We start from the raw sequence: 8,270 nt of genomic DNA on the forward strand, positions 1-8,270 counted from the left end.
ACCAAGTTTATAATCCTCCCACTAGGCAAGGTTCCTGGCACATCCTGTTTTAATAAGCGGCCCTACAAACTTGGCGGTCCCCTCCCCCTCCAGGGTGTGTCCAGACCAGCACAGCTTTGGTTCTTGCCTGTAAATTTCTCTCTAACCGTTTCCCTTCTCCACTGCCCACCGCCCGAGTCTAATAAGACACTATCTCAACACAGAGGGCTGCAGTGGCCTCCTTGGCCCTCACGTTTTAATCTCGGCACTCTCAAATCGCTCTCCATTTCATGGCCAGGGTGATCTCTTATGAAATGTTAATCTCATCACCAGCATCTCCCTCTGCCGAAAACCCCCCTGTGGTTTTCTGTTGCCCTTAGAACAAGAGCAGTACCGGGGTGGTCTGCCCACTTCATCTCCCACCGCCCCCTCAGTCTGAGCCAGCCTCCTCTCCATTCCTGGAAAGAACTGGGCTCCCTTCTACCTCTGAGGGGCTCTTCCTCACCTGTCCTGTGCGCCCTGCTCTACCCAACCGGGTTGGTGCCTACCTACCAACCCTTCCAATTTCAGCCCAGATATCCTTCTCTTTGACGCCCGGCCCCAGACCTAATCCGATTTTATTAATCGCTCTCATGACCTCTCCCTTTCACTGGCACTTAACACAACATTACGCATTTTTTTTCCTGTAACGTTTAGCTCAGTCAATGGGGCGTGCCCATCTATGAATGATTGAGTCATGGCGGGCCCATTTGGCCAATGGAAAACTCTAGTCCAGTAAACTCCTCCCAAGTCAAGCAAGCCCTGCCCACCTTGGCTCCACCTACCACCCACTTCTATCCAATCGTGTGCCAGGGTAACACCCACCGTCCTATATAAGGGGACTGGGCAGCCCAAGGCTCAGTAGACTTCTTGGAGGCTTGTGAGAAGGTCGTCCGACGGCTAAGGTCTGAGCTACAGTCCTGATCTGCGGACACTTCTGGACACTCAACCCCTTGGACCTCTCTTCCTGAAAGGGTGTCCTGCTCCCCAGGTTTCCAGAGCCAGCTTTGAAGAGTTCAACAGCAGGAGGCCAGGTATGTGTCCGGTGCCCCCTTTTTCTTTTTAAAGTTTATTTATTTATTTTCAGAGAGTAGGGGGGTGGGGGAAGAGAGGAGGGACAGAAAGACAGAGAGAGAATCCCAAATAGGCTCCAGCAAAGACCTCAATGCGGGGCTCGATCCTACCAATGGTGAGATCATGACCCAAGCCAAAATCGAGTCAGAGGCTTAACCCACCGTGCCCCCCAGGCGCCCTCAGTTACTTGCTTTCTAACCTTTTCCTGGTTTTTATTTTACTTTTGGTATTTACTTATGTAACTCAGAGATCCCAATAAGGCACATTATGAAAAACAGCAGCCCCTGCTACTTCTCAACTTCTCACACTTTAGAGACAACCGTTTTCATCTGTTTGGCTTCTTTCAACATCACTTTCTGTTCTCTAAATACCATGTTTACACTATTACTAACTCGGTTTTCCATTTTAGACTTTATTTATGGTCTTCCCTCTGTGGGAGAGGAGTAATTAGCTGTAGTTCTTGCATTCCCACCATCTTCACCGCTAGCCGCACTCGCCCCGCCCCCCCCCCCAACACCTTCAGGCCCCCACCTCCCCGCAGAATGTCACTATTCAAAATGGGACCATCTAGTCGACCAGGATCCCTTTCTCCTTTGGTGCAACTTGAATTTTCCAAAACCTAATACTTGGGCTTTTATCTGCCAATTGACCACTAATCCATTCTCACTCTTTCTCAGTTGTTTTTAATTTTTTTTTAATGTTTATTTATTTTTGAGACAGAGAGAGAGAGAGCATGAACAGGGGAGGGTCAGAGAAAGAGGGAGACACAGAATCTGAAACAGGCTCCAGGCTCTGAGCTGTCAGCACAGAGCCTGACGCAGGGCTTGAACCCACAGACCGCGAGATCATGACCTGAGCCGAAGTCGGAGGCTCAGCCGACTGAGCCACCCAGGCACCCCCCTCAGTTGTTTAAATACAAACTCAATCAAGTGTCTTATCAATTTCACCTTCTGGTGGCATTACTGCCACACCCTTTTAACCTGCTCCAGTCTAGACTGGCTGCTCTCAGCCAACTTCAGGCTGCCATCCTAGGATCTCCCTTGACCATCATCTGGGGAATTCTTCCCCACTTTGGAATTTTATACCCTCTTAGTCTGTTTGGTTTTGTTTTTTTTGTTGTTGTTTGCTTGTTTGGTGGAGCAAACCTTCTAGTAGCATTCCTGGGGAAACATGCATCCAAAAAAATTATTTGAGACCTTGCATATTTAAAAGTGTCTTTTTTCTACCCTTCTTGATTCATGATAGTTTGGTTGGGTATTGAATTTTAAGTGGGAAATCCTTTTCCCTCAGAATTTTGAAGACAGTTCTTCCTTCTCTCTTTCTCTCTGCTTCTCTCTCTGGAAGTTTTTAGAATCTTCTCTTTGTCTTCATAACTCAAAATTTTTTTTTGATAATTAGCTTTGGTAATACTATGCTTCTAATTTTCTTATATTTTATCCCCCTTATTTTTTATTTTTGTGATTTTTTTTCTGGGACATTTCCTCAACTTTGTCTTTCAAAATATCCACAGAGATTTTATTTTATTTTATTTTATTTTTATTTATTTTTGAGAGAGTGAGCACACACACACACACACACACACACACACACACACGTGTGAGTGGGGGAGGGGCAGAGGGACAGAGATAATCTTAAGCAGCCTCCAAGCCCAGTGAGGAGCCCAATCTCACAGTTGTGAGATCCCCTCCATGGAGATTTTAATTTCTGCTCTCATAATTTTAATTTCGAATGGGTCTGTTTGTTTGTTTGCTTTTCTGAATGTTCCTTTTAAAAGTGTCTTGTAATTGGGGCACCTGGGTGGCTCAGTTGGTTGAGCATCTGACTCTTGATTTCAGCTCAGGTTGTGATCTCACAGCCCATGGGATGGAGCCCCATGTTGGGCTCTGTGCTGACGTCATTGAGCCAGCTTGGGGTTCTCTCTTCCTCTTCTCCTCCCTTGCTCATGCTCTCTCTCTCTCTGTCTTCCTCTCTCTCTCTCTCTCTCTCAAAATAAATACATAAACATTAAAAAATAAAAGCATCTTGTAATTGATCCATGGGCATCATTTCTTCTCTTCTCTCTCGAAAGATATTAATGATATGTTTTTTTGAAACTTTCACCCATGGCATAAGCTACTTCCTGCAAGTTGCTTTCTTTCTGTTTGATTATCAGTTTCCTGTCTCACGTTAGTCTTTCTTCTGATGTTTGATGTCCCCTTGTTGGCTGCGCATATTGAAAAAGGGATGCTGAGAAGCTGAATGGTCGCTCTGAGCCAATGAATGGGGTCTGTTGACTGTGGGTTCTGCAGAATTTATGTGGCTGGCCTGCCGAATTGGGGAACCCCAACGTGCCGGTTTCTTGGTTTTTGTTTTTTGTTTGTTTGTTTTTCTCTTAGACTTCACAGGCTTCTCAGGGAAGAGTCTTTAGATGCTTTTCAGTGCCAGCTCTGTCATCAGCTAAATCTCCATAGATGTGGATCCAGTCTGGGCTGTCTGTTCCATTCTATCGCTCAGTCATTTATCTCTCTTTGAACATCACACTGTCTTCATTCCTATAGCTGGATGCTGCTTCATGATCTATGATAAACCAAGTACCTCCATCATGTTCTCTTTCTGGAGGGCATTAAAATTTTATAGCTATTGTGAAATTGTTCACCATAACATTTCTGTCCATACACTGAGCGTCCTAAATCTTGTCATCTTTACCAGTCTGATAGATGCATAGCAATGGTACAACTTTTCCTTTAATTTGGATGGCTTCCTTGTAAGTGAGGTTTAGCATCCTATGTGTATAGGGACCATTTGCTTTTTCCCTTTTATGGATGGCCTGTGATTGCTTTCTGCTATTTTCCTCTGTTTGGTTGTTTATCTTATTGATTTTTTAGTGTTCCTGAATTAGGGGGCTTTATCAATTCAGACTTTCTTTGGTCAATGAATGATCTCACACCTCCCTCCCCTCTGCCCCCACTTCTACTGGGGTTAAATCTAGGTCAACACAGGGAAGCATGCTCTGGTCCTTGCTTCTGGTCTGGAAGCTACCCCTTGCTTCTGTTCCTACTGGTGTCTGGCCATTAAGTCCATGCAGATCTCTCTGAGCCCTCTAGCTCCTATCAGAAAGCCCCCTGCCAGCTCATCCAGGACATTCTTGGTTGCTTCTGGAGTCACATTGAGCTCTGAGCCTGAGTTTGGGACAGCAGATGTAAATGGCTCTGCAGGACCACATGAGTCATTTAAGTGTTGAATAAAGCTTGATATGCCTGAATCTCCCAGGACTCTGATTTCTGAAACTCAAAACCCCCAAATTCAAATGTTTTTAACTATTATACCTGTCCTTAGTTCCAGAACTCTCCTATAGTGTCCCTTTCTTTCTGTTTATGCCAGCCCCTGAGTGCAGAGAAGATGGGGTCAAAGGAACTAGCAACAGGGCTATGGTCGTGTCTCAGAGCCTGCAACTCCCCACCTCGTGCTGCGGGGACCCTGACCATTCTGAGATTGATTTAAGGTATTATTATGAGTTTGAGCCTTTGTAGCCGAGAACTGGAAAAAAATTCACCCATGAGAGGATCTGATCCTGGCTTTTTTTTTATTTTTGGATGATGATTGTAGAGAAAGAAGGCGTTATGTTGAAATGCTCTCAATTTGTTCCATGGCAGTGGGTCTCTCGGAGCCGTTCTTTATGCCTGGTGCTCTCTATTGTTGGGTTCTTGTGTCCCAGGACTGCCCCCCAACCACGACTCAATGACCCCTGGGAAAAGCCCCACATTTGCTGTCTCCTGCTTACCGTCATCACTCACCTGCCATCTTCCCTACCATGCCGCTGTGGAATATGGCCTCTGCCTCTGTCCTCATGCTGTTCTCACTGAGTCTGGGGGCCAACAGAAGTGGCCCCATCGCAGGCCTGCTCTGTCCCACGTCGCCAACACTGTGGGCAGTTCATCCCTCCCTGATCTGTTCCCTCCATCTGGGATCTGGGTAAACCCTCCCAGTTTCCCTCTGCACCAGTGGCCCTGAAAGGTGCTATGTCTCTACCCTTCCCTTAGAGGTCAGCAGTGGACTTCAGGGTTCTATCAGAGGCGCTCTCTGCTCCTTCATTCTCTCGTACCAATCCCATCAGCTCCCATGGCGGTGATGACCAACTCTGCGTAGATGACTCAAATCCAGCTCCGGCTGAGCCCCGCGTGGAGCCTCAGACTCACATCTGTGTTCTCACATTGCCACTCGGGTGACACAAACCTGCGCCTTCTCCCTTGAGCCCTACGTTGGGGAAACAGCCTCCCGGCTCTCTCTGTTGGGGGAAGGCACATGGCGGTGGGGGTGTGTTTAACAAATGGTCAGGAGAGTGCCCTGCAGACAAACAGCATTGGTGGGGGCCCCAGATGCCCCCTTTCATCCAGCCTGTCTTCAGGGGATCCCTGTGGTCCTGCTGTCTTTTCCTTACCTCTTCCCAGGCTTCCTGCCTCTAGGCACTCCCCCTTCTTTTCTCTGTCCACACTTCACTTTCTGGAGTCCAAACATGGTAACTTGCTCCCTTCCTTAAAATCTTTCAATGGTTCTCCTTTGATCTTAGGATCAACTGAAACTTGGCTTAGCTTCAAGGGGTCTTTATGAACTTCTCCCTCCTGCCGTGCTGTCCTCCAGCTAGTCCAGTCTTCTTTCCATTCTAGAAGCCTGCTCCCAGTCTCCATCCCCCTGGGAATCCTCCCTCCTACTCAGCCCTTGCCTTGCTAAATCCCGCTCATTCCTGAGAAGGTCCTGGCTTACAGGTTTATGTTGACTCCTCCAGCCAGACTTTCTGGGCCTCCTGCCCAGGACAGGACATCCAGGACAAGCTAGGATGACACTAATCTAAGCATTTGCTCTTAGAGACCAAGTCTTTGTAACACCCCAGGAGTCGGTGTATCACCATATCAATTCATGAAAAAGAAAACTGAAGCTCATCTCAGGTCAGTTAAGATAGAATTCCAGGCCCTTTGGATTCAAAACCACCTTCCTCGTAATACCCTAACGCCTTTACTTTCCAACTTGTCACCCATTGGTGACATTATATTTTTTTGTTGCTGTGTTGTGTCTGTCTCTTCTATTGAAATTTAAGCCTGGTGAGGGCAGGGACTGTCACTCTGATTCAAATTGAATCTAGTGAATTCAAAGTGAATCTAGAATAAGCTTACCCATCAGGAAAATGGGGATGGTGATTATTTAGCTGGATAAGTGGTGGGGAGGCCAAGTGAAATGACCAGTCGGGGGGCACCTGGGTGGCTCAGTCAGTTGAGTGTCCAACTTCAGCTCAGGTCATGATCTCAAGGTTCGTGAGTTCGAGCCCTGCGTCGGGCTCTGTGCTGACAGTTCAGAACCTGGACCCTGCTTCAGATTCTGTGTCTCCCTCTCTCTCTGCCCCTTCCCCACTTGCACTCTCTCTCTCTCTCAAATAAATAAACACTTAAAAAATAATTAAAAATTTTCCTAAAAAGAAATGACCAGTGAGAGTGCCACACATAACAAGTCCTTGGCACTTGGGAGTCTCCTGGACCACCTCATACCCTCCCCCCCCATTTTCCTGCCCCCAAAGCTTCCTCAAGAAGCTCTGATTTCTTCTTCCCACTTTCTGCTTCTCTACTTTGCTTCAGGTGTGCATTCTCAGGAGCCAGACTGCTCTGGGATGGAAGCCGGAGGCATCGTGAAAGCAGATGGCCCCGTGAAACCAGGCCAGCCCTCGAAACCCTTTGCTGTGGTGAAACCTATGAGATGTGTGACCCCGGCTTTCACACCTGACCTCGGAGACAGAGACCAAGGCCATCGTGAAGGAAGGGGAACAGACCTTCACCGAGACCCTGGCCTCCAAGGGAGGCCAAGACGCATGCTGAGACCAGGTCTGCGTGTGGAGTCGGACCGCCGCGATGAGCCCAGACACCATGTGGAACCAGAAGCCACGCAGACCCCATCCCTCCCTTCTACTGGGGGAGCGATGGTGCGACTTACAGCACAGCCTGGGGCGGGAGTCCAGGCGCTGCCTGATGCGTCTGGGTATTGGGTCCTCACCGATGCCCCAACTTCTGGCGTCTATCCCTGCTTGGGGTTCAGACCCTTAGAGGGCTCAACTTTGTTCTTCACGCAGACCCCCTCTGGTACCTTTGTGTACGGGGTCCCAGAGTTTTTTACCCACATTGCGCAGTGACCTCCGTCACTTGCCGCCAGAGTCTGTCTGAGCTGGGTGTTATTCCCAGGCCAAAGTCAAGTCCCCATGTGTCCCCACTCAACCCTCCCCCTGCCTTATGTTGTCCAGACTGCACCTGTAAGTTTCCTCCCAGGATCCCGGCAGGGTCACACGCCTGCCCCCCTGTTGTCTCCTCCTTTTGTTTTATCGAAGATGTGTATGAATTCAGTCCCTCAGTGCTTACTGAAATAAATCCGCAATCTCCTCTTGTCCTCTTCTGTCTCAGTCTGTTCGGACTGCTATAATAAATAGCACAGTCTGGGTGGTTTATAAACAACAGACATTTATATCTCCCAGCTCTGGAGGCTGGAAGTCCAGGATCGCCAGCAGATTCTTTGTGAGAGCTCACTTTCTAGTTTATAGATAGCTGTCTTGTGTCCTCACATGGCTGGAAGAGTGAGGGAACTCTCTGGGATCCCTTTTATAAGGGCACTAATCCCATTCACAGGGGCTCAACCTCTTAATATCATCACACCAAGGGGTTAGGATTTCAACGTGATTTGGGGAAGACACATTCAGTCTATGCGTTCACAGCTAGCATTTTTTTTTTTCAATCCTGAGATGTAGAACTGCTAAACGTTTTAGAAAAGTGGACACGGGGGCGCCTGGGTAGCTCAATCAGTTAGGCATCTGACTCTGGCTCAGGTCATGATACCACGGTTCGTGAGTTCGAGCCCCGCGTCGGGCTCTGTGCTGACAGTTCGGAGCCTGGCACCTGCTTCGGATTCTGTGTCTCCCCCTCTCTCTGCTTCTCCCCCACTCACGGTCTATCTCTCTGTACTTCTCAAAAATAAATAAACGTTAAAAAAACATTTAAAAAAATTAAAAAAAGAAAAGTGGACACGGTGAAGGAACAAAAGAAAAAAAAAGGAGAAGTTACACCAAAGAAATAAACAATAGGACATTCAGAAAAAGAATTTTAAAGAGTATAATTAATATCCTCAGAGAGATATGGGGTGATAGGATATCTCTGACACAATAACATGTA

General features: G+C 47.6%; 1 protein-coding gene across 1 annotated transcript; it reads left to right on the forward strand.

Annotated features, from left to right (window-relative positions):
* The first annotated feature begins 4,882 nt into the window (after nucleotides 1-4,882).
* PRR20G (proline rich 20G) lies at nucleotides 4,883-7,243 on the forward strand. Its single transcript, XM_047836321.1, has 2 exons — nucleotides 4,883-4,967; nucleotides 6,696-7,243. Exons 1-2 carry the CDS (start codon nucleotides 4,883-4,885, stop codon nucleotides 7,241-7,243), a joined length of 633 nt encoding a protein of 210 aa, XP_047692277.1.
* Nucleotides 7,244-8,270: the final 1,027 nt, after the last annotated feature.

This window comes from Prionailurus viverrinus, chromosome A2, assembly GCF_022837055.1.
Source record: "Prionailurus viverrinus isolate Anna chromosome A2, UM_Priviv_1.0, whole genome shotgun sequence".
Taxonomy (NCBI): Eukaryota; Metazoa; Chordata; class Mammalia; order Carnivora; family Felidae; genus Prionailurus; species Prionailurus viverrinus.

Excerpts from the sequence above, each read along its gene's own strand:
- PRR20G (XM_047836321.1), top strand. The coding sequence starts at position 4,883 with ATGCCGCTGTGGAATATGGCCTCTGCCTCTGTCCTCATGCTGTTCTCA. Across the intron at positions 4,968-6,695 it reads CAGAAGTGGCCCCATCGCAG|GTGTGCATTCTCAGGAGCCA; the intron begins GCCTGCTCTGTC and ends ACTTTGCTTCAG.